At 46.3% G+C, this 26,145-nt stretch overlaps 2 protein-coding genes across 2 annotated transcripts; one reads left to right on the top strand and one right to left on the bottom strand.

Annotated features, from left to right (window-relative positions):
- Window positions 1–8,207: 8,207 nt before the first annotated feature.
- LOC133911219 (probable transmembrane ascorbate ferrireductase 3) lies at window positions 8,208–10,222 on the bottom strand. Its single transcript, XM_062353424.1, has 3 exons — window positions 9,872–10,222; window positions 9,647–9,695; window positions 8,208–9,031 (listed from the first exon to the last, which is right to left on the bottom strand). The coding sequence occupies exons 1-3, from the start codon at window positions 10,025–10,027 to the stop codon at window positions 8,571–8,573; spliced, it is 666 nt and encodes a 221-aa protein (XP_062209408.1). The 5' UTR covers window positions 10,028–10,222; the 3' UTR covers window positions 8,208–8,570.
- Window positions 10,223–16,440: 6,218 nt separating this feature from the next.
- Window positions 16,441–20,544, top strand: LOC133913168 (receptor protein kinase TMK1-like). The gene is made up of 2 exons (XM_062356234.1): window positions 16,441–18,894; window positions 19,706–20,544. The coding sequence occupies exons 1-2, from the start codon at window positions 16,521–16,523 to the stop codon at window positions 20,233–20,235; spliced, it is 2,904 nt and encodes a 967-aa protein (XP_062212218.1). The 5' UTR covers window positions 16,441–16,520; the 3' UTR covers window positions 20,236–20,544.
- The last annotated feature ends 5,601 nt before the right edge of the window (window positions 20,545–26,145 follow it).

Genomic DNA, 26,145 nt, shown 5'->3' with positions numbered 1-26,145 from the left:
TCTAAGCTAAGGAAGTACAATATGGGAAGTCTCTGTTGCTCGCACGACTCAAGTTCAAATCAAATAGTATGAGGCAAACAACAAGGCCAGAAATATTTTGTTCACAAGCCTGAGTTAGAATGAGTTTGATAGGGCCCAGCACCTCCGTACTGCTCGAGAGATCTGGAATACTTTGAGTATCTTTAATAAAGGCGCTAATCAGATCAAGCCCAGACACCAAAGCATATACAACCAAGAATACCAAATATTTGTGCAAGGTCCCGGAGAGTCTTTGGATGTGATATTTGCTCGCTTTAATGGAATTATTAGCAATCTTCGATCAACTGATAGTTTGCCTTATTCTAACAATAAGAGAGCGATCAAACTTCTCTATGATGTTGACCGTATAATGTAAGAAGTGTTGATCTCAAGTATTGAAGAGTCTCCAAGTTATGACACATTGACTTGTGATGAGCTTTTCAACAAGCTTAAGTCCATCGAGATAGCCAAGGTGGCTCAGATCAGTCTTGAAAATCCCCTGTCTTAGAACATGACGTTAGTTTCTGGACTTGGTGGTGGCAATTAGTCTGCAGCTGGCTTTTCTTGTGATAACACTTCATCGAGATGGGTTAAGTGGCAAGTTCAAAAGCTTTTGACTGAGAATGAGTACTTCCTTTCTTTGGTAGAGAAGCGCTTAGAAAGCAAAAGGGAAAATGAGTTTGATCTTGGCCAAGACCAAGATTTGTGCTGACAAGGTGGGTTTGACTCTTGGGTTAAGTTTTAAGATGATGGCTTACAATGGGGAGAGTAAGACTGTGTTCACCATACCTACTACGCTAGAAGGTGAGAAATCCAAAATCAATACCACACCACAGTCCATCAACAAATACATTCCTCAACCCACAGACAAGAATCCCTCACCATAATCTAAGAGAGATCCACAACATAAGATGAGAGAGCCTGTGAGAGAGCCCCAAGTGACCGACAGACGAGTTCCCGAGAGATTCTACCACTGCACCTACTTCTAGAGAGAGGGTCACTTGGTTGGGTTTTGCTTTTGCTGTAGGATAGGTGAGCGACGTGAGTGGGAGTAGAGCACCCGGGACATGTACCGCCTCTCTGTTGGTATACATGAGCCTTTTTCTCGCTTCCACTCACGAGTCCTTAACGCTTTTCAGTCTCTTGCTAGATGTGTTTTCCGACATAGATTTTGCTATGACTCATATGGTTTTGATTCGCATGTAAGAGGTTTTGAGTCCCAGTGCTTTGGCGGACCATATTTGCCTCATCATGGTACCCGTCCTTAGCGTACTAGACCTGTTTTACCTACACCTGCTTTTACCACTTCAGGACGGATGACCCAGGACTAGATTCCCAAGAGGTTTTTGAATAACTTAGTGATGAGTCATCTACATATTATTCTTTTCATATGTAGGGGGTAGGTGGAGGACTGGAGAATAAGTGGTTCATTGACTCTGGTTGTTCGTGTCACATGACCGGAGATTCATCATAGTTCTCTAGTCTCACCCTCATAAAGCGACACGAGTACATTACATTCAGAGATGATCGAAAAGGAAGGGTGAAAGCCAAAGGTATGGTAAGTGTGAATGAGAGTTTCACTCTCAAGGTTATAGCTTTGGTGGAGCATCTGGAATACAACCTTATCTTTGTATCTTAGTTGTTAGATGAGGACATGGAAGTGCGTTTCAAACGCGATACTTCTCGAGTTCTCTATTCTTCTAGCGCTTTGATTTGCAAGATTGCTCGAGTTAGGAGAGTTTTTAGAGCTGATTTTTATGAGTCTATTGGTTCTTCTCGTTGTTTGATTGTTCAACCTTCTTTTAAGATTTGGATGTGGTATAGGAGATTAGAGCACATGAGCTTTGATTTGCTTACTCGTGTGCCCTAGGCTTGATCCGAGGTTTACCCAAGCTCAATTTGAGAAAAATCTTGTTTGCGATCCTTATCGGCATAGCAAGATGGTTGCTGCCTCCCACCCACCAATCAATTTGGTGATGACTAAATGACCGAGAGAACTTCTCCATATAGACAATGTTGGTCTTTCTCGGGTTCGTTCGGTGTGCGAGAAGTGTTATGTTCTTGTCATTGTTGATAACTTCTATCGCTACTCTTGGATCTTCTTTCCTATGAGCAAGGATATAGTGTTTTCATACTTTTAGAGCTTGCCTTTGAGATTGTTCAAAGAACTCTCTGATGCATTGAAAGCAATTCACAGTGATAATGACACCGAGTTGAAGAACTATCTCTTTGATGATTTCTGTCTTGAGCATCAATTTTCTACCCCACGTGTTCCTCATCAGAATGGTGTGGTTGAGAGTAAAAATATCACTTTGGTGGAGATGACTAGGACGATGCTCGATGAGCATAAGACTCCTAGAAAGTTTTCCGCTGAGGCCATTAGTCCGGCGTGCTACATCTCTAATCAAATTTTCTTTCATTCGATCTTGAATTTGACTTCTTATGAGTTGCGTTTTGGGAGGAAGCTGAGTATTTCACATTTGAGAGTTTTTGGATATTGATGCTTCATCCTAAAGCGTAGTAATTTTGACAAGTTCGAGTAGCATTCTTCCGATAGTTTTTTCTTAGGGTATTCTCTTCATAGTCATGCTTACAGGGTTTACAATCTTGACACTAACACAATCATGTAATTATATGATATGATTTTTGATGAGTCAACTCACTGTGCTAGTTTTGTCTTTGAGTGTGCAAGTGATCAGAAGATGAGCGAGAATATTTTTGTAGATGGCGACCTTCTAGCTCTTGGTGATGACGAGGATGATTCACTACTTTCCTCTACCACACCTGTTCTAGAGCTGGCTCTTACTTCTTCTACTCCAATAGAGAGTCTTGCAGCATCTACTTCCACTTCAACTGCTTTCGAGTATGCACCAACAGTGTTTGAGAGGGAGGTAACTCACGACGTGAGGCCCCTCAATATATTCAGCGGTGACACTCTCCACAGACGATGATGGGTGACATCGATGAGAGGGTAACGAGATCCAAATTTGTTTCTGATGGTCATTTTATTGATTCTGCATTTGTTGCTTATTTTGAGCCCTATGATGTTGGACATGCTTTATCTAATTTGAGTTGGGTTAATATCATGCATGAAGAGCTTGGAAATTTTGAGAGAAACCAAGTTTGGACCCTTGTAGAGCCACCCCTAATGTTCATACCATAGGCACAAAATGAGTTTTAAAAAATAAACAGGAGGAGGATGGGTTTGCAGTGAGAAAAAAGGCTTGACTAGTGGCTTAAGGGTTCACTCAGATAGAGGGAATAGACTTTAGAGAGATATTTGCATCTATAGCTAGACTAGAAGCTATTAGAATTTTCCTTGCATTTGCGATATTTTGAGGTTCCAAGTTGTTCTAAATGGTTGTCAAGAGTGCTTTTTTTAATGGTTTTATTTAGAAAGAGGTCTATATTAGGTAATCCCTAAGCTTTGAGCACCGTAAATACCCACATAGAATTTATAAACTCTTAAACAGGCACCTAGAGGTTGGTATGATAGGCTAAGGTCTTTCTTACTAAAGCATAGGTATGTGATGGGGTTAGCTGATAAAATTTTGTTCACTCTCAGACATGTTAATGATTTATTACTTGTTCAGATATATGAGGGTGGTATCATTTTTTTAGCCCTTTTTTATGCATTTGTGGCCAAATTTGTAGAAACTATGGTGAAAAACCGCATCAAGAAAAGTGGACAAGCAACTCAGACATGAGTTTAACGGAGTTGTCATCAACTTCGGGTGGAATATTAAAAAAAAACAGAAGAACTTTTCAAATAGTAGCTCTTGTGCGCTTCAAGTAGTAGAGAAGACCAAAGAACAAATTAAACGAACACCTCCTAGTGCTAGCGTTTTTTCGTGATTGTATAATTGTGTTATTTTTTAGATTTGTCTGAATTAACTGCCGTCATGAGCTCTCAAGGGGGGAGCGCGTGTTGCATCCATAAAATTATTTTTTAGTTCTTTTTATTCTATCTCTAATAAAATCAGCAGATCTCCTGTCATCTTTTTTTTTTAAAAAAAATGATGGCCGACCATCTCTGACCAAGCTAATCTACGTCGATCCAAATACTATTACTCTTGGTTTTCAGCTATTCCAACTGATTCCTATGAAGTCGATGATTTAGTTTTCTTCGTAAGCTTGGAGAGCCACTTGGTCACAAGCCGGTTTTCGACGGCGACAGGAAACAAGTGTGGTTCTCGTGTAAAAAGCAAAGAGTTCAGAAACGAGCGTCTCTGATTTCTTTAATGGAAAAATAACTCGATACCATCGTGACGAAGTATAAATAGGAAAAATATGAAAAGAGCTTCCAAATCTGCCTAAAGGCTGTACTCAAACCTTCAGGGCTTCAAGGATACTAGTAGTACATATAAGCGCTGTATCACATTTCGGGAAATCCACTTCGAAAATGATGCCCAACCGTGACCCTAGGCCTGTCCATTCGTTTTCACTCACCACATCCTATCGCACAGTGGATGGATAACCCGACGCAGTAGCTAGCGTTATCATGGTGCCGTAGAAAAAAGCACCGCGAAGCTTGCTCGTGATGGCGGTCGGCGAACAAGATACTGACTTCATTTTCATTTAATTGTCATCAGCTTTTTACTGTAATAATTTTAATTTTATGTTTTTTATAAAAAATTATAGATACCTAAAAATTTTATATTATTAGATTCGATGTAAAATATACTTCATTAATATTGTATATTTTTAAGTATTTATTTTTTTATAAAAAATATAAAGTTAAAATTGCTATGGAAAAAAAAAAGATGACCAGAAAACAAAAGTAGAGGTAAGTCTGTCCCAGTCGCACAACCATCATGGCAACGGTGAATTGAGGTTCACCTTCTACAGCACGAAATATTTTTGCCATCGTATCATGCAAGGGACAGGAAAAGCCTTTCTTAGTGGCTCGTCTGATCAACCCAACTAAACCCTTTGATGTTGATCATTTTCTCGTAAAATAAACGAACATTGCGATGTCGACTGCTTGGAATCTTTTTTCGTGAGCAGCTAACTCTCGACAGCGCTGCAGGACGCCTGCTATCCCGGACATGGAAACATCACAGCTGCCTTTCTGTTCCGTTGCAGGAACGTCACTTTTGAAGCTCTGATGCTAGCACGGTAGCACCAGTGGTCCAACGCAGCTTCTACTTGCAAGCAAGCCGGCCTAACATATCGTTGCAAATTGGGTACAACTGGTCTAAAAAGAAATCGCCCAACACGCAGTAAATACCACCGCTGATTGCCTACCGATTATAACTTATAGTACATGTCGTTGCAACTGAATGTATGTTTGTGGGCAAGCACAGGCCTGCAAGCAACGACGGCACATTCACGGGCCGGTGAAAGTAGGCGAAACAGCAGCGATTCTTGTGCGAGGTTCAGTGTTCGCCATGATGAGATTCATATGTCCCTTTGGCGAGATGAGGGAAGAGATGATCTCTTTCGGGGCCCGCCACCAATCGGCGAAAAGAGATTTTGAGTTTTTGCAGCCCTGTGGACTGCATGGTAGTGTGACTGTGTGCAGCAAATCGCACCTCTTTCGAAAGCTGGAGAGGGGCCCTGCCTGATATGGTCTCTGGCTCTCTGCATGACTGCATGTCATCGCAAGAGGCCAACACTCATGGATGGAAATCACCTAGGAACAGTGGCGGAGCTAGGGGTGCCGGTGTGTCTGGGCACACTTAAGTTTCAGAAAGTTAAATATGATTCATATTTTATTTTACTTTAGGCCAACTCTCAGCATCTCATTTGCAAAGTCTAATGCTTATAGGTCACATACACTAGGAAGCCCCTCAGAATTGACGACGTGGCCGCGTGGGTGTGGCCAAGCAGTCCGTGCGCCGAGTGCAAGCAGTAGCCAAGCAAGCAAGAGCAAGCTGCAGGGATCCAGTATTCCCGTGAGGTGATTTAGCTCTCAATTTCTCACAAATATTTCTCACAAATTGTTTCATTGTGCTTCCAGTTTTATTTTGAAACTGCTTGGGAATTGAAGTTTTTTATTGCCTTGTGATTTGTGATTATAGAGTTCAGATTTCAGAACTAGAATTGAAGTATGAAGATGAACGTGGACAATCGATCTTTCTAGGAAGTCGGTAAAGATTGGCAGTGGAGAACGCAGGAGGAAGAGGAGGGAGGTATACTTTGTGCACACCCACAGCTGATTTTCTAGCTCCGCCACTGCCTAGACAGTGTGCTACACTTGGAATTTCACGGAGGATGTCTGAGCCATCCGATCCGTATAAAATGAACGGTGGTGATGGGTTGGTCAACTAGCTTGATCAGTGGATTGAGACATTGAATTCACTGGTTTTTGCTCGCCCACGGAAAGGAGAATATTGTTGTAGCTTGCGGTTGGGAAATGACAGGCGAATTTCAGTGGTGACTTGGTGGTCAGGTCAGTACAAGGATGTTAAGATCCGGGGCATGTGAAAGAGGACCACATGAAATTAACAGGGAGGACGACCGGCTAATAGCTTTTTTGGTGGTTGGCAGGCACACAATTATTGGTCTGTTCCGTGACAGCGCCAGCATCAGATGGCATCAGATCGAGCAGCGCGGCTAGCACCCATTTCTGCTGCTGCCACTGAGGAACTGCTCGTAACTCCTCCATGCTGGACCGGAGACGTTAACGCTTTTCCTGGTGACACATGGTAGGAAAACTGAAGTTTCGTAATCAAATGTAGATTTGTCTCGATCTTTTAAAAGATTCGATTATATTTTTTAGATATTTTTGGTATATACAGAATAACACCTCTCATTATAAATATAAATGAATAAAGAATAAACAGTTTTTTCCTTACGTTTATATCTTCTTTTGCAATAATTTAAAAGAGATCGCTGAACTACACCGATAGCAACGGTTTCTCAACAACACCGATGCGTTACAGATGCACATAGCTTGACTCTACTAGTCCTGTTCAAACATATACGCGGTCCATTTCTGGTTTACTTCGCGGATCACGAATCAGACGCGCCGCGATCTGATCCACTGCAGCTGAAACGGAAAGACGAAAGCTCAGCGGCGTTCGGCTAGCAGCCGCATCAACGGTGGCCGCTGTCGACCGCGGCCGTCGCCAATGATCAATCGTCTTCGACTTGTCAAGTTCCTGATGGGTACCTTTCGTGTGTTCGGCGGCCGGATTAAGGCTCCATTCTCGAACCGAACTGCGGGTAAAACTGCGCAGCACGAAGGATCTTTTTACGACGATTCACTGAACCAGGAAAGAACATGCGTTGCAGACCACTCGCGCGAGACGTGAAATGGACTGCGGACTGCGGCAACCGGCGAGTGCGGCCACTGCTGCAAATTCGCTGCCGTTTTGGAGCCCTTTCTCGTCGCCGAGGGGCGCACCTTCTGTCGGTGACCGGTGGAATGAGAAATTCTGTGAAGATGTGCATACTTCTGTGGCGCCGGCGCCCCGGCCGCAAGGTGCCCGTCCAACCGGGCGGCCCGGCGGTGGAGCTCGGCGAAGACCACTTGCCAAGCCACTGTGTATTCTGACAACCTGCTGCCTGCAGGCACACTGGCATAAGTATTTTTGTAACGTTAGTTGGCCGCATTAGCATGTCTAAGGTGTCAACGTTCTAGAAGAGCGGTGGTATTCCCGCCTTCGCCCTCTTCGCTTTCAGTGGAACCCCCTTTCCTCCTTTGCATTATCAAGCACGACATTAGTCGCATAATTTTGTCAACGTGGGGATAATTACGCGCTTTGCCGATCTCCTAGTCCTAACGTGTGAAAGCCGACGTACGCTCTTAGTTCTCGTGCGGTGGGACACCAAATGAAGAGATGTCAGCATAAAGAATATCTCTACTATATAAAACACAAATTGATTCATATCATTTTTTTTCTATTCTCCTTCCATCTAATAAAAACTCATAAAATTTAAATAATTTATCTATTTTTACCGTATATTCTCATTCTGTAGTCTCTCCGTATCGTTACTGGATATATATATGTGATCCATTTTAATAATAAAAATAATTGAAGAAAAAATTAAGAGAAAATTTAGCAAATAATTTCATCTGAAATCAAATTACAGCATCACTCCCAACGTATTCTTTCGGCAAAGCTCCTGTGATACATTCACATCTCTATACACCTAGTTAGCACTTGATGTTATTGTATTCAATTTTTATAGCTAGTAATAATATAATACCGACACATGTGAACACACTTATTTATGCCTATTGGGTCGGATTATCTATGGGCCACAGCCTATCGGGTTTTACAGGATCGAGAAGTTTTTTCCGGGCCAGAAGGCTTCTGCGCTTTGCTCGGCCCATTCGTTTGCTTGGGATTGGAATTTCGAAGCGGACGCTATTCGAGCCAGATGTTGGAAGCAATCACGAGTGACAAACACAGATGCTTTTTGGAAGGTCTCGATGAAGGCATCGAATACAAATGTCGCTGAAAACTCACACATTATGCACACCATCACCACGCAAACCACCCAAGCTCACTTTGCATGTACAAATCAATACCAACCGTGTCATCAACGGTGAAGGCCAGCCAGATCGATCAAAGAAATGCGCACTCCAGCCGGCGCGCCGCCTACAAGAACTCCTTGCGCAGCGCGACTACGGACACAACGGCGACCCCGTAGAGGAGGATGAACACCCCCGTGACGTTGATGAGCTTGGTCTCGCCGGTGGACGCGGCCCCGGCGCTCTTCTGGACGAGCCCCGTCTGCGCCGCGCACACGGCCAGCAGGAAGATGGCGAGCCCGGCCATGACGTGCACGGGCACCGCGGCGGCCCGCGTCCGGTCATGCGCGGCGCCGGGGAGCCAGAACGTGACGAAGCCGAACAGCCACTGCAGGCCGAAGAGGGAGATGGCGGTGATGCCGAGCCACGAGTGGAGGCTCACCAGGTCCGGCGCCACGACCGCGTCGTGGAACTTGAACGCCGCGTACACGCCGAAGCTACCCAGGATGAGGCCCACCAGGTGGATCAGCATGTGCGCCATCTTCTGCGTCCGGTGGTCCATCGGGATCGTAGAGTACGCCAGGATAGCTGCAAATTTAAATTTGCATTCTCAGCATACGTAGTAGTATGTTGTTCATGAAGCATTTCCATTTTCAGCAGGGCGTACACATTTTCAGGACGCAGTACTTGAACTGAACTTTCGTGTCTGCAATCTTTATGGGGAAATGATCATGGTACAGTTGCTAAGTTCAGATTGGCAGGAAAACGTAGCAATCAGAATGGTCATTATAGGTAAAAAAATACGACTTAACCCGTGCTAAGGCACGCACCGAACACAGTGATTGTCACTTAACGATTGGCGGGTCCGGTTCTTTTGCAGCCACCAAACCCCAGTATTAGTCCTAAGCTCTACCTCCTCTCAGGAAAAGTACCACGATCCACGTATCATCTGCAGGTCTAAAGTATACTACTACACTAGTACATCTTCAGGGGCTACCAAGGGAATGATGGCCCATTTCGACATCGAAAACGACAACTACTACATCTTCAGGGGCTTTCGGCAATGGTTCTTCTGTGACGTCGCATCGAACAAACATATATAGCCTCTAAAGTTTCAGCTAGGATAGTTCGTATGCAGCTGGTACCCTGGTTCAATGATCATGTGATAAGCTTTGAGCAATATTGGGTTGGAGTTGGACATACCTTCTCCAATAAGAAGAATGAACCCCCAGCTCATCACAAATGGATGGACCTGCAAATAACGCATCACAAAGGGAGCAAAATAATGTCATGGTTAATCCGAAAGTGCGAAAGACCCTCACGAATCCTTGGATCGAACAAACGTCAGAACTAGTATGATTATCCAATAAGTCGAGAGATGATTCCCAACCGAACAACGAGGCACGAGGAGAAGAAAGTAAATCGTACATTGAAAATCTGGTCGGGGTCCTCGGACCGTATGTTGATGCCGCCCCGGTAATGCAGCAGCCAGACGAGCATGAGGACGGCGGTGGTCAGGAACAGCACGTGCGCGAGCATGGCCACGACGGAGTGGTGGTAGCTTCCGATGATCCCGTGCGCCATGGCTGCAGCGGCCTAGCTATCTATCCACCGAGCTCTCGATCGGCCGGCGAGAAGCGAGGAGGACGGCCAACCGAGTTGCCGACTCGCGAGCAGCGGCAACAAAATGGGCAAGAGAGGTTAACTGGCTGGATGGCTGCCTGGTTAACCTCGTAGAGGGAGGAGCGGATGGGGCATGGACGCGCGGGGGTTTTAACGGCCCTGCGCGGCCGGGCGGGAATCTCAGGTTACAGGGAAGGTGGTTTTGGGTTTGGTATATCAACCAGCCGGGTGTTTAAGCAAGGCATCTGCCTCGATCAATATAACTGGTGGCTTTGAGATGGAGGAAGTAATCGTACTTCTTGAAAAATGTTCAGGCCGTATACATTGGCCGTTGCATGAACAGATCGGCTCTTTTTCAGATGATGTGACAAAAGCCTTACAGATACCTCAGATCTGAATCTGCTGGAGGAGGAAAGTGTCTGTATACATACTTTTGGCTGCTAAAAGTAAACTACCTTGGGGCCTGCATACCTATAGCATGGGTTCATTACTTGCGATCCTCACGGGCCGAACCTACTCTAGCCTCTGAAATGGATCGACCTCACGGGCTGGGCTTGGTACCAAATCCTGGCGTCTGAATGAGGAGTACTGCACGGCCGTCTCTAATGCAAGACCGATAGGCCTTATTTTACTGGGCTCGGGAAAACAGCCCTGAACCGAGTGCCAGATCTTGATGCTGCAGCTCGGCCGCTCCGACTGAGCAGTTCTGCACTTATACTACAGCACCACAAATTTGGAAAATAATGAGACCTTCGGATGATAGCCCCGGACGTTCCTTACCATTCGATTTTCTCATCTACTAACTTATACACCGCAATAATTTTTAAAGATGAAAGCTCTCACCAGAACTGATTCTAGTTTCTTGCAATATCTCGTTGAGGACCATCTCAGACTCCCAAACTTCAAGCTTTCCGCTTGCGTCAATGAGGAACAGCTCTACCGTTCGGTGCCAACCTGCAATGCGACTGTGCATGTTCCGGGACACCGAGTACCTAGCCGCCTCTGGCCCCGCGATGACCAAGTCTGCCAAGCTACTCCGCGAGCTCCGTGGCGTTGAGAAGGTGCTGACCACCTGGAGGGGGACTAGCACGATGCGGAGGGCCAATGACTAGAGAGTTGCAAGGATGTGATGCGGCCCTCACCTGCAACGAGGAAGAAGACAAGCATATCCAGTGATAGAACGATTGGTTTATACCATACTCATAATTTGTTGATGTCTACAACAAAGCCGAAAATGAATTTCAAAAAAAAGAAACAACAAGACTCCCTGTTAACAAAATTATTTCAAATTAGCAAAATTCTCAAATCATATGTTGCAACCTAAAAATACTTATAAATCTCTTGCTGCAACAAACCACTAAAGGAACAGTTGCAACAAACCAAATCCACTTCTGGAATATCCCAAAAAAAGCTATTGCAACATGAAGAAAATATATTCATCTCCATCTTGATGAAACATAAGAAATTGACTTCTGCAACATGTATGAAAAGCTTCTACAACATAAGAAAAAAGCGTTGCAACTATTCAACTCATAGTTGGAACATTCAGAGAAAGCTATTGCAACATCAAGAAAAAAGAACAAATCGGCTTACTTATTGCAACAATCGTAATCAACGTATGAAACAATCGAAATTCAGCATACCAAAGTGAAATAAATCGGCTATTGCATCGTCATAAATCACATACTGCAACATAAAAAATACCTATTGCAACAAACTCTAATCCATGGACGTCCTCTGCTAGTCTTGACTCTCCAGTGAGGTGCGCTGGAGATCATTGGTACTCCTGCAACCTCGACGATGCGCCCCTACAATGCTTGTCATGCTCCTCGGCCATATCTAGCCAAATCTTGTGAAGGAGAGAGAGGATGGGATGGACCTATTGCAGAAGTTGATACTCACCGGAGTGCTAGCTCTCAGGATGTGAGGGAGATGTTGTTGGGAGAGAGGGAGGCGATGGAGAAAAAAAAAACAGGAGCAAAATCTAGTTGTTGTAGATGAGCCACGTCGAGATGTGCCCTACTCGTCGTGGTTATTCGTCGAACAGAGCCGAGACAAACCCTGACAAGCTCCCTGACAATAATGCCGCGCTCTTTGTAGTCGAGACTCACCGCGCCGTCAACCCTCGCCGCGCAAACCGCACGGCAGGGTGCTAACCTGCCTCGTTGCGCCACCGTGGCCTGGCTTCCCACACCGCACGCCAACACCAGGGCTTGCGCGGTGAAGGATTGGCCCCTATGTAGGGATCGACGGAGAGAGAGGAGGTTTAGAAAGACAGAGAGGTGATAGGGACCAGAGTTGACAGTAACACAACTTAAATGTAGACGAAAATGGTACAAGAAGCATTCGCCCGAACATCTATATAGTAGCATTATCAATACATTTAAGGTCTGGATTTAAATTATAGTGTGACATGTGGTGATTTAGTTTCTTCCTTATTTTATTACACATGATTTTCTTTACCTCTATTATAAGTTTTATGGTATCTTTTGTCACACCTCAAACTATAAATTGGGTTCAGCCCCAAATACATCAGAGGAGGTCTCGTAAGATTATTTTTCCCACATATTCGAAATGCGATAAAAAAACAAAAAACAAATTTGAAATGAGCTCCATCTAAAAAAATATAATCCCATTTGAGCTATACGGTGATGAGTTGCTTGAAACGTGTTTGGTTGCTTACATGTATTGTTCCTGTTTGGTCTGGTGGATATAAATATATATTCGCAGTATGACCCGACGGATGCAACTTACTGCATCCACTCATACAAGTATGGCACTTATCAGTGTCACAAAATCATCTTCATACGAGCAACCAATCACAGTATCAACTCTTGTATCCGCTCATGCAGCCTTAGATTCGATCAACTAAATAAAAACTCAACTCAGTCTATCCAAACAGATACAACCAACCAAACACTATTCTTTTTAATAAATATAATACAACTCGGTCTGCTTCTCCTCAGCCTGCATATACAGTCAATCAGTCAACCAATCACACCCTTAATGTAGCGATCATGCACGATGGAATCGGTGAGCTGTTCCCGCTTTTAACTGCTATTGCTGGTAAGCACCTCCTCCACTGCCCTCGACCTCCAGCATCGGTCGCTGCCTTCTACCACTTTAGTGTCGTCCGCTACCTTTCCCCCTCTGTCGTCCTCCACCCACCTCGACTGGCGCCCTCCCCCATCGACACCTCCGTCGCCTAATCAAGGCCCAGATCGCTGGAGAAGTTGCAGTTGCGGAGTCCATGGCTAAGCAAGTCCATGGTGAAGTTGCAGCGACGGATTACGGTTTTGCTCTGGGAGTATGGCCGCAGAAAGAAGTGGAGGGGGAATTGGATTGTCGTCGCCATCGCCGCATTCACCTCCTGTGCAGTCGCGTCGAAGCCTTGACGTTGACGGGATACGACCAACACTGCTCTCGATGCCGCCAAGATCTAGCCGTGCTACCCAAGTTTGTCGCGCCTCTATCACCATTGACGCGCGACCTCTTCTCGACAAGGTCGAGCCACCCCAGGCATGAGGAAGAGAAGCGTAGAGAGAGGGAGGGGAGGAGACGTGGGCGGTGGGTCCCGTGAGCGTTGTTGTAGCTATCGCTTGCAGTAGCGTCGGTACATGCAAGATTCTTCTCTCTCCTCCACTGACTAAAAATCTGATGTGAATTAGGACCAGTATAATCTATAAACTGAAATAAACATGCAAACTGTGCAATCTAGCTCTCATATTATAACAGTCCAGCAATATATTTTTCACCAGCTTATACAGATTGTACAATTCAGTTTTTACAATCTAACTTTTACAATTCACAGTCTATAAAATATTTTCGTAGTACTTAACTGAAACAAAAATAGATCCTTATAATAGCTGAGGTGACCATTGTTGGCAGGTTGGAGCTGCCCTAGCCGATCAACAGCAGCAGCTCGTGCCTTTTGGGCCCCGGTTGCTGCTTGTCTCTGCACTGCAGGCTTGGTCACTGTACCGACGTACGGAAGGCAGCCTTAATCGACCTCCGGTCAGGGAGGCAGGGCGACTGGACGGTGGACGGGGCCGGACGCCTGTGGCACGAACAGTCAGTCACACGCACCCATGTCGCGAGCGGCGGCAGCCCCTCAGCTTGCCTCGGGCTATTTGGCTCCTCAACCGCGCTCGCTTCGAAGCGTTCTCAGGGAGTAAAAAACAGAACCTAGAACGATGCTCCCACATGGATAATGGTGACTGGTCAGGTGGGCGTGCCATGGCAACAGGTGTAACGACCGATGCAGGAATCATGTGGACATGATGGGTTGGCAGGTGAAACGAAAGATTTCCAGCCGCGAGTATTCCTTCGTCTCTTGCATTTTCTTCTTCTCGGTTGAATTGTGGAATCTACACAGAGAATGATGCTCCATACCGCCACCAAATCCAGACTGTCACCGGCAATCAAGGATACTTGCATTTCAATCGACATGTCATCATAAGACCAAGTGCCCCCGACAAATCGTGGCAAGAATTCTCGAATAGTGGTACATCGTGCCAATTTTTAGGATTTCGTAACAAACATTGAAGAGTAGGGTATATAAAAGTTTGAGTGATACGAACTAAATTTTCTTCTAGAAGACGTGTGTTCTCTTCATGTCCGACAATTATCAAATGAATTTCACCGAAATTCCTATAGAGCTAAAAGAAACCAAAATGAAGTGCTAAACAAACCATGGTGCCGCTGTCGATGTCGGCATCCACCTCCCATATAAACTACTTCCTCCATTTACAAGTATTTTGACTAACTGTAGTTTTTTAAATATTTAGTTGATTGATATAGCATAAGTATCACTTGATATGCTATCAAAAGTACTCTCATAACATTATAAAAAATCAATGATCAAATTTTCAATACTAAAGTTAAAGTTATTAATTATTTATAAATGGAGGGAGTATGGTGGAATCACCCGAGACAACCGTGAGCACCATCTTCTTAACCCTCATCTCCACTTGCTCCCCTTGGATTTTCATTCCTAGTATGTTGCGCAGTGGAACCGCCGCAGTCTTGCTGCTCCCCGGCTCCCATGCCGTTGTCACTGCTCCGTCCGGCCGCTCTAACATAACAAGGGATGAGCATAAAACCATCTATTGATTCACTTTTGTTAGTTAATTAACATAACATGATCGATCCATACCATCCCTAAACATGATTAGTAGCATAGAGATGCCACATAGTACTGCGTGGAACAGTTGTAGTGTTTCACATTTGACCGTACCTAATGATGGAGTGGACCAGTACGTCGGTGTGTACAACTAGAGAGCGCTTTTGCAGCCTTCAATCCAAAGCATCAAGCGTGATTTCGCAGTCATCGTCTACCGCTCCAATGGATTCAAATTTTTTTTAATAGTATTATTTTTTCTTAGAAAATGCAAAAATATTATTTAAAATGGAAACGTTGCAGAAATAAGTAACAGTCGGCGCTAAAATTGTCGACTAACGTGTTATCAACAATTGAAGTGTTGATATCCTATTTGACAACCTGTTGACATACCAACTATCAACAGAGTTTGTTAGCTTACCAACTGCCACCAGGACCTGCTCATCCTAACATGGGAGAGTCAAGAAGTGCTACGTGCATGCTAATAGTCTGTGTGACGCCAACATATCTTCCTATCCGTAACTTATCAACACATCAAATATCGATAGACTCTTCAGTTATCGATAAGGGACTAAGTTAGTACTCCAATTACCGATAACACATTAGTCGGCAACCGGAGAGTCTATCGACACATATTTATACAACTTCCCGATTTTAAATAATATTTTTTTTAATAAAATAATATTGTTTAAAAAAATATATGATTCAAAATGCAGAGAATCCCTTCCCCGTCCTACATTGAATGCTGGAGCCGGACGCGGCACGCCGGCTGACACCGTGAGCCCACGACCGCCCAGCGTCGACTCGACACGGCAGCCGGGCCCCACCTTAGGAGAGCCGTCTAGGATTCCCTTTGCCTTTTTTTCCCCCACTCCTCCACGCTGCCCCCGTTCCACCGCACGCGTGAGCCCCCGTGAAGCTGCCATGTGGGCCCCCCGCGGGCGTCCAGCTCTGCTCCAGCGCAGAGACAGACAGAAATCGCACCGCCTTTATGTGCGGGGATCCCGCCTTTCCAGCTCGCCCCGCGTGGTCCCCACGCGTCAGCGAGAGCTGGCGTCGTCATCTCTTCCCCGGCTTGTCGTGCCCTCGCCGTTGCGCCAGACCGGGTTCAAACCGGCGCGACTGCGAGGGGGCAGTTCCGTCATTTTCGCGCCGGGCTGGGGGCAACCCTAAAATCGGCGCTCCTCACACACGGCGGGGCCCACGCATGTGCCACCGCCCCTCTCCCTCTGCCCATGTGCCTTGTACTCTCCCCTCTCTCTCTTCACTTAAAATCTCGCTACCCAAAACTTACTCCTGTTTCTCTGTTCTCCCCTCCCCCCTCCCTCTAACGCAATGCTGTCTCCTACCGCCTCCACCGCGTGGTGGCGGCGGCGCGAGAGCGGTGGGGCCGTCGCCGGCCTCCGGTGCGCGCCGTTGCTCCTGGCCCTGATGATGCTCGCGGTCGGCGCGGCGGCGGAGACGTTGGCGTCGGACGCGGCGGCGATGCGGGCTGTGGCAAAGGCGCTGGGCGCGGACGAGACGCTCGGCTGGGACGTCTCCGGCGACCCCTGCTCGCCGAAGCCGTGGTCCGGGGTGACCTGCGACTCGTCCGGCCGCGTCACCGCGATCCAGGTCGGGAAGCGCGGCCTCACGGGGACCCTGGCGCCGGAGGTGGGCAACCTCACCGCGCTCACGCGCCTCGAGGTCTTCGACAACTCGCTCTCCGGCCCGCTGCCTTCGCTTGCGGGGCTATCCACGCTCCAGGTCCTCCTGGCCCACAACAACAGCTTCACCTCCATCCCCGCCGACTTCTTCAAGGGCCTCACCGGCCTCACCGCCGTCGACATCGACCACAACCCGTTCGCGCCGTGGACGCTGCCGCCCGACCTCGCCGCCTGCACCTCCCTCACCAACTTCTCCGCCAACGGCGCCAACGTCTCCGGTACGCTCCCGGACTTCTTCATCTCGGCGATGCCGTCGCTTCAGCAGCTGCATCTGGCCTACAACCTGCTGTCGGGGCCCGTACCGGCGTCTCTGGTCGGCGCACCGTTGCTGTCGCTCTGGCTCAACAACCAAGCCGGGGACAGCCCGTTCAATGGGTCGATTAGCTTTATCACCAACATGACGTCTCTGGAGGAGCTGTGGCTGCAATCTAACGCCTTCACCGGGCCCTTGCCGGACTTTGCGGGGTTTGTTAATCTTCGGGTTTTGGAGCTTCGCGACAACCAGCTCACCGGGCCGGTGCCAGACAGCCTTGTCAAGTTGAAGGCTTTGAAGAAGGTGACCCTGACAAATAATTTGCTGCAGGGGCCGAGGCCCCAGTTTGTTGGGGTGGATGTCGACATGCTGCAGGCTGGAGAGCGATTCTGCTTGCCGGATGCTGGAAAGCCATGCGATCCCCGTGTGAGCCTGCTGCTTGAGGTGGCTGGTGGGTTCATGTACCCGGTGAAGCTTGCGGACAGTTGGAATGGGAATGATCCGTGTAACAATTTCCTTGGTGTTGAATGTGACATAAATGGTAGAATTATACTGCTGAATTTTAACAAGATGGGGCTCAGCGGGATCATCTCACCAGCCATTGGGAAGATTGCCTCACTGAAGAGGCTGGTTCTTGCTAATAACAACATTACTGGAACAGTGCCAGAGGAAGTTGCCGCATTGCCTGCACTGAGTGAGGTTGATCTGTCAAAAAACAATCTTTATGGGAAAGTACCTACCTTTGCTGCCAAGAATGTGCTGGTGAAAATTGATGGCAACCCAAACATTGGCAAGAATGCTCCTGCTTCAACAGCAGGATCAGGTGGTACCAGCAGCAACAGTCCATCTGGTGGAGGAGGCAGTGGAAGCAGTGGAAACAATGGGGGATCCTCTTCTGTTGGGGTCATTGCAGGCTCAGTGGTTGGTGCAGTTGCTGGACTAAGCCTTGTTGCTGCATTAGGATTCTATTGCTACAAGAGGAAGCAGAAGCCTTTTGGAAGGGTGCAGAGTCCACATGCAATGGTCATCCATCCCCGACACTCAGGTTCAGATGACATGGTTAAAATCACAGTTGCAGGGGGGAATACCAACGGCGGTGCTCGTGCAAATGAGACGAGCCAAGCAAGCAGTGGTCCACGGGACATTCATGTTGTTGAAAGTGGAAATATGGTCATTTCAATCCAAGTTCTCCGCAATGTGACCAACAACTTCAGTGAGGAGAACATCCTTGGTCGAGGTGGGTTTGGCACTGTTTACAAGGGTGAGCTTCACGACGGCACAAAGATTGCTGTGAAGCGGATGGAGGCTGGTGTGATGGGTAACAAGGGGCTAAATGAGTTTAAATCAGAGATTGCTGTGCTGACCAAGGTCCGTCACCGGAACCTAGTGTCACTGCTTGGCTATTGCCTCGATGGGAATGAGAGGATTCTTGTATATGAGTACATGCCACAGGGGACACTCAGCCAACACTTGTTTGAGTGGTCAGAGAACAATCTGCGGCCATTGGAATGGAAAAAGCGGCTAAGCATTGCACTTGATGTTGCAAGGGGTGTTGAGTACCTCCACAGCCTTGCCCAACAGACCTTCATCCACAGAGACTTGAAGCCATCAAACATACTTCTTGGTGACGACATGAAGGCGAAGGTGGCGGACTTTGGATTGGTCAGGCTTGCACCTGCTGATGGGAAGTGTGTCTCAGTGGAGACAAGACTTGCTGGCACTTTTGGGTACCTTGCCCCGGAGTATGCAGGTGATCATCCTATATTTCTTTTGCTTACGTATTTAGATACTTCTGTTCAGTTCAATTAACAAGCACAATACATTTAAACTATGGCATATCTGTTATAATCTAAGTGAATAATTTCATTTTTATAGCTTTCCTCTGATATCGCAATTCAGTTGCGACTTAATTCTCTTGCCTTGCTATCTGGAAGATTCATAATATTTTTCATAAGAGTTACTTTAGGTGCTCACCTAGCAAATTTGAAGATTCCAAATGTGATACCTGAAAAGTATTGAAATACATTACTCAACCGTATATTTAATTCTTGGGCAACCTTTTTCAGTGATTAAATAGGATGAGTTTATTTGCTTAGTTGGTCCATTTAATCAGATGTTAGAACGTAGTTGATCTTTTAATCTTCCAAATGTTACAATCTATGGTTGAATTACTGTTCTGTTTACGCAAAGTATGGATGCCACATTGTACGAACACAGATGTTATACAAAATACAGATGTTATAGTGTACGTACTGGGCAATTTATGTGTGCCACCGTGATTAACAACCATATTCATAAAGTTAAGAATTCTTTTGCCCGCTGATACTTTCAATATCCTCAGGGCATTAATGGAGCTTTAATTGTACCTTTAGCTAGCAGCTAGCAATGTACAGCATCTTGCTGTTGGAAAACAGGATATCTAAATTGATAGCTGTATCATCTTTACTGACTTGTACTAATTGATTATTTGAGCTAAGCTGCATTTTGAAAAGCGTGTGTTGATGAATTCATATCTGCTACTCGCAACATCTGTCTAACAGAAATTAACATTTTATATGCAGTTACTGGACGAGTAACCACAAAGGCTGATGTCTTCAGCTTTGGTGTCATCTTGATGGAACTGATCACTGGACGCAAGGCGCTTGATGAAACTCAGCCCGAGGACAGTATGCACTTAGTTACGTGGTTCCGGAGAATGCAGCTCAACAAGGACACTTTCCGAAAAGCAATCGACCCAGTTATTGACCTTGACGAGGAGACATTTGCTAGTGTTAGCACCGTTTCAGAGCTTGCTGGCCACTGCTGTGCTAGGGAACCACACCAGAGGCCCGACATGGGCCATGCTGTCAATGTGCTCTCTACCCTTTCAGATGTGTGGAAACCATCTGATCCAGACTCAGACGACAGCTATGGTATCGACCTGGACATGACGCTGCCTCAGGCACTGAAGAAATGGCAAGCCTTTGAGGATAGCAGCCATTTTGATGGAGCAACCTCTTCATTCGTTGCAAGCCTGGATAACACTCAGACAAGCATACCTACGAGGCCTCCAGGATTTGCAGAGTCATTCACCTCTGCTGATGGAAGATAGAAAAGTAGCCTGTACAAAATCTCAAGCTCTGTGAAAGCAGAAGGCTCAAGTGATCCTTGTGTTCATTCGTTTAGTGTCTTCACTCCCCAATCTTTTCATGTTTCTTTATCTGGCTCTGTACTGCCTTGTAGTTGCCCCTTGATCATGTATGCTGTGATCTTAACTCGAGAATTGCCTGGAAGTTTGCAGATTTGCTAACTGTTTATGTCATTTGCTAAGATTAAAGTAGAAGATTGCTAGGGTTCTTGTGTTGTATTGGATATTGATTGATTAGATGCAAATGAAGGTGATCCTTTATTCGTCATGAAAGTGATATGTGTTCTATTGCCGTGCCAACTCAGCTTATGACCATTTCACTGCATTTTCATTCTGGGATGTTTAGTACACTATCGGTTGTAGCTCAATTATTGTAGGTCTTGATCAGGCCTCTTATCTGTCCATAATAATTGAACAGATAGATACATTGTCATGTGAGTGTAACCAGGTTGCAAGTACTAAAATTAATAGGTTTGGTTTCGGTACCTGCAAAGGGCCAGAGGCGGCTCCAATCTCCAAAGCAGAAGCTGCATCCACTGATCAAATGCTGATTTGCTGTTGTACCCAAACCATGTGAGAGAGCTCAACTATGAACAACTCTCCAGAATCAGTTGTGCTTGGAACCTTTTAGGTTCAGATTGTGCATCACTACGGCACTAACTGGACTCCAATGCTACCAACCTACCGATACCTGCGAAAGCAACCCGGACAGCGATGCGTTGCTGAATAAATTTCCGCTATTAAGGAAAGAAAACGGAGAGGAAAACGATGTGACCCTTGCATATCTGGTGAGAGTGAGACTGGAATTGAGAACCAGTTGTCTGATCGTGACTCGAGTGTATGGCCCTGTTCCATCAGATTTGTTTTGAACGCACACTTGCTGCCTATATATACTACTCGTATTTGGCGATGGTGGAGTACAGTTCTGTACACTAGTGTGTGAGCTGTGAGGCGATGCTGTTCATTGACACAGCATCTTATCTTGTTGCCGTAGGCTGGTAGCTTCCAAGTTACGTCCATGCCAAACCCAAGGTGACACGGCAGCAACCTTACCAATGGGATGAATAGTTTATTGGTACGGGTCTTGATGCTCTTATTTGGACCAGGCCCGTACCAATAGAGCGTGGGACAAAAAAAAAAGGCTCCATTTCGGCACAGGTCGCTTTCTTATCTAGCGTTGATCAGTGACGTGTCGGATCATCGATCTCTAGATTGGTTCAGACACTTATGAGAACGATCCCATCCCATTCCCATCCATGCAAGATGTGCATGGGCTATTCGAGACGTGTAGTTTCTGATCATGGGTTTAGAGCAAATCAGAGCAGTTGGAATATGTCAGTCTTGTGCTCCTCTGGCCACAATGGGGGCCATATCAGCGGATCAGAGTGGTAAGTTCAGTTATGTAGATCCATTGTCCGTGAAATCAATGATCCAACAAAATAAGTCTTCTTTAGATGAAAAAAAAATAAGTTTAAGCATTCGTCATGCAGTCTGCTGGTACATCAATTGCATCAAATATTACTCTGTTACATAGATGCCGAAATAGAATGGATGTAGCAACCTTTCAGATAGTGCCCGTGATAATCATCTCAATTTATTTTTGTTATGTGAGAATCGTCCAATAGTCCGAAAAGCCCATTTAGATTTTAAGCTTAATCACTTTTTCTTCCGCTAGCATCAACTTTGTTCAATTACTTTTTCTTCTTTAATATCACACATAAAATGACATACAAGAGTGACGATGGTTGTAAGTTTTTTTACTATTATACCTCTAGACTGAAGAAATATCAAATATATATGGAAGAAAATTTATATAAAAAAATTCTTATACATGAGGCCTAATTTTACCCACCAACCACTAGAGGTATGGATAGGGTAGCGAGGCTGAGCGGTGAGTATAGTGTGAGTTTGCTCCTCGCACCTGACTCTACCCATTGTCATCTGTAGGTCCGTGACGGCGGGAGATGGGCAACAGCTCATCAGGTGGAGGGGAGCGAGTTGGGGCGACACCGCGAGGGACCGAGTCCGAGACCGACCGACGGACCGGTGGCGTTGATGTTGTCGACTTGCGCGTGCGCCGTGGTGGGGCCCATGAGGGGCGTCGTGTGGACCGCGGCCCGCCTCCCCTTGCCATGCTCGCCAATCTCAAAACCGAAAGGAGCCAAGGCACCCCAGGCGTTTGGCGTCGCTTCTCTGCTCTCTCCTCGCCGCTTATTCCCCAGCAGACAAGTTGCAGCACCGTACGCGTCGCAGCTTGCCGGTAAAACGCCTCCGTCTCTCATGAGTTCTTTGGGCCGGTTTTTTGCCCAAAAGGGCTGGCAGGAACCGTTGCGCTCGGCGCGGTGACCACCGTGTCGCCCCGGCCGGCATGGTCCCTGTCTCTCAGCTGTGACCACCGCGTCCGCGTCTGCAATCTCGCTGCGTGCGCGTGTACGAGTGAAGCACGCAGTTGGGCCGTAGTGTTGCGTTGATCCGCTTCTCCCCTCCAAGTCGACCTGTTCCGGGGCCCCAGTCGCTATCGCTACAGCTTACCTAGAGGTGTCACGTTTCCTCGGCTTTTCTCGGGCATGGTGGAGCTAGCTGGAGTGGTGTGGACTGTCGAATACAACTGTATCAGCTGGCTTGATGACGATCACGCTCGGACGTTGGAAAACATTATCATCAGAACAACCTTCTTCGCAAAATAGTTGTCTGAGCAAACTGACGATGAATATTCCTCTTGGATAAGTTTGCACACGGCTCATCCGCAAACCCACGCCGATTCCGTTTTCAAAGCAGAGCAGCCTTGCATGTTGCAGTTGGACAAGGTCGACTAGATTGACCAGTGACTGTTGGGTGAGGACATTCAGGCCGAGTTCAGAGTTTTTTAAAAGAGAATATCATTGCATTCCATTAAAACCATGAGACAACAAGATCACTGGACACCAACAGTATTACAACAGTTAGAACTGACTCATGCCATTGCATAGCATCACTAATTCCATCATTGAACCTAGATTGGTAAGTTCGTGAGTAACCTTTGTTTGAATTGATCTCGGCTAACGTATCCTAACTAACGAGACCGAGAAAACAGTATTTTCGTACGCGCCATGATCGGAGGCGCGACCAAAAGTTGGTTGCGGTCCCGAGTCGAGCAGCGCTATATATATAAAGGGTTCCCGGCGCCTCTCGGGGCACAATGAAAAACCCATGAGGTCCCAAACGCCCTAAAAATTCTTCCTGATCGAGCGCTGAATCGACTCGAAGATCGTCGCCATTGCAACAATTGATCAAGAACCGAATGGGTTCTCCCGGCTCCGGTATGTGCTCACGCTTCCGCATCAAATTGGTGTTTGATTTAGGGCTAATGATATTGTCTAAGGCTTTCTTATGCATCTAACAATGGTACCAGAGCCGTCTTTAGCCCTAATCAGACCCCTATTAGACTTAATTATGTTTTTTTGATGACCAATTAGTCCTGAATGATCATGTCTAGGTATAATTGATGTCAATTAGGTTTGGCTAATGTTAATTAGGCTCCTTTGATTAAATTTTAGCACTGTTATTCTCAATTAAGAAAGTTTAGGCCTTGATTGCTTCTGTTTAAAGCTTAAATTATATGAATTAGCCTCAATTAGACTCGGATTAATATGATCTAGGGTTTTCCCTCTCGGATTAGAGTCATTTTGTCATGATTTAGCCGTGTTTATACACATATATGTGTTTGTGTGGCATGGGTTGGCACGTTCTTGGGAGATCCTTCTCGGGATTAAGCAAATAATGCTCCCTGAAGCAATTAGAAGGAGGGTAATTGGGGAAATTAAAAAAAACCTTAAGAAATCCCCAATTCCCCCCCCCCCCCCCCACAAATCCGAACCCTAAACCCCAAGTTTCCCCAAATCCCGAACCCTTAGCCCTTTTCTCAGAACACAGAGCAATAGTAAGCAGGGGGTGGGGGGACTTACAGCTCCGGCGCCCAGTTCGTGCTCGTCGGAGCTCTCCTCCGGCGGGATCTTCCTTGTGCGCGCGCGCGGTTCTTCCGGTTTTTCCTCGCCTCCTCCGCGGGACGGGGCTCCTCCCCTCGTCGCGCACTCATCACTCGTCTCTCTCTCGGGTGACCGGCGGCCATGGTCGTCTCTCTCTCCTGGCCGGGCCAGCGTTTCCGTCGCCGGAAATCTCTCGGATCGGGCGGATTCTTCGGGAGGAGAATGTTTTTTTAGGGTTAGGGTTTCGGCCGACAGCTTTTATACTGGGCGTTTTCGTCGGCTAGCCGTCGATCGCGATGAACGGTTGAAACGCTTCGGGCCGGCGCGCGCGCAAAGACAGAATAGGCCGTTCGCGATGGCTGGGCTCTGCCCTCGCTCGGGCCGGCGCACGCGCGAAAGCAATCATGGGCCGGGCGCGGTAGCTGGGCCGTGCCCTCGGCCGGGCCGGGGCGTGCACGCGAAAGCCTCTGAGCCAGGCCGTGCTGATGGGCCAAGCTGGGCCGAAAAGCCTTCTTGGGCTGTTTTCTTTAATGCTTTGGGATTTTTCCATTTATTTGGAATTTCCAGTGATTTCTAACGTTTTTTCATTTATGCACTGGAATATCTAATGAAAATAGCCCAAAATCAATGATGATTAATGTATAAAATATTGTTGTTAATTCTCTGGTTCAATTGGATCCAACGGGAAAAATTTTCCGGAGAATTTTACGATCAATTTATATAGGTTCATAATTACTTTCTGACCAAAGTTGATTGTAATTATGTGCCATCTTTATGTGTTTAATTTAAATTCTTTTCCGTTTTCTGCCCAACGGTGATGCGGATTGGAGTTTTATTTTTTGCATGATTTTAATCAAACCAACGTAGGGTTATTTTCGTGCAAATTATTTCCTTGTGATAAGTTTACTGATCTGGCCCAATTCTTCTCTCCAGCTCTTAACGCTTCCTCTATTGCCGCCACTATTGACGGCATAGAGCAACTTACGGGCAATAATTTTCCTTCTTGGAAAGCTAAGGTGACTGTTGTCCTTGGTGTTTTGGATCTGGACTCTGCACTCAGGGTTGACGCTCCCACAGCTCCCGCCATTGGCGTGGAAAATTACGATGAATTAAAGAAAACTTATGATTCACTTTCTGAGAAGTGGGAGCGGTCCAACCGCATGTCTCTTATGATAATGAGGAACTCAATATCAGATGCTATAAGGGGAGCAATCCCAAACTTAGAAAAAGCTAAGACGTACTTGGCATCTGTGGAGGAGCAATTTAAAGGCACCTCCAAGGTTTATGCCAGTACACTGATTCAGAAGCTCCTCAACACTAAGTATAATTATGGGTCCGGTGGCATAAGAGAACACATCATGATGATGACAGATATGGCTGCCAAACTCAATGGTATGGATATGGAAATCTCTGAGGGTTTCCTTGTCCACTTCATTATGACCTCTCTTCCTCCTGAGTTTACTCCTTTTAAGATAAATTACAACACTCAGAAAGAGAAGTGGAGCATAAGCGACTTGATCGCAATGTGCGTCCAAGAGGAAGAAAGGGTGAGGGTTGAAAATAAAGATTTTGTGAATCAAGTAAGCAGCCCCAAGAATAAAAGAAAATTCCAAGGGGATTTCAAGTCTAAGAATAAGTTGCATTTCGTCGCTAAACACGACAAGGCAGCACAGAGGGCGTCCAAGACATTTGCTCCTTCTACTCCTGCCTCTCAAGAATCTAAAGATGACGGATACCACTTCTGCCACAAGAAGGACCACTACCAAAAGGACCGTGTTGGTTTCCTGAAGTGGCTTGCAAAGAAGGGTAATGATTTCATAACATTCATTGATGAATCACTTTATGCTGATTTTTCTCTCAATTCATGGTGGATTGACTCAGGTGTCACTGTGCACGTTACCAACTCCTT

Source organism: Phragmites australis, chromosome 3 (assembly GCF_958298935.1).
Source record: "Phragmites australis chromosome 3, lpPhrAust1.1, whole genome shotgun sequence".
In the NCBI taxonomy this organism is placed as follows: domain Eukaryota; kingdom Viridiplantae; phylum Streptophyta; class Magnoliopsida; order Poales; family Poaceae; genus Phragmites; species Phragmites australis.
This window is presented reverse-complemented; position numbering and strand designations above follow the sequence as displayed.

Excerpts from the sequence above, each read along its gene's own strand:
- LOC133913168 (XM_062356234.1), top strand. The coding sequence starts at position 16,521 with ATGCTGTCTCCTACCGCCTCCACCGCGTGGTGGCGGCGGCGCGAGAGC. Across the intron at positions 18,895-19,705 it reads CCTTGCCCCGGAGTATGCAG|TTACTGGACGAGTAACCACA; the intron begins GTGATCATCCTA and ends TTTTATATGCAG.
- LOC133911219 (XM_062353424.1), bottom strand. The coding sequence starts at position 10,027 with ATGGCGCACGGGATCATCGGAAGCTACCACCACTCCGTCGTGGCCATG. Across the intron at positions 9,696-9,871 it reads ACCCCGACCAGATTTTCAAT|GTCCATCCATTTGTGATGAG; the intron begins GTACGATTTACT and ends CGTTATTTGCAG. Across the intron at positions 9,032-9,646 it reads CATTCTTCTTATTGGAGAAG|CTATCCTGGCGTACTCTACG; the intron begins GTATGTCCAACT and ends TTAAATTTGCAG.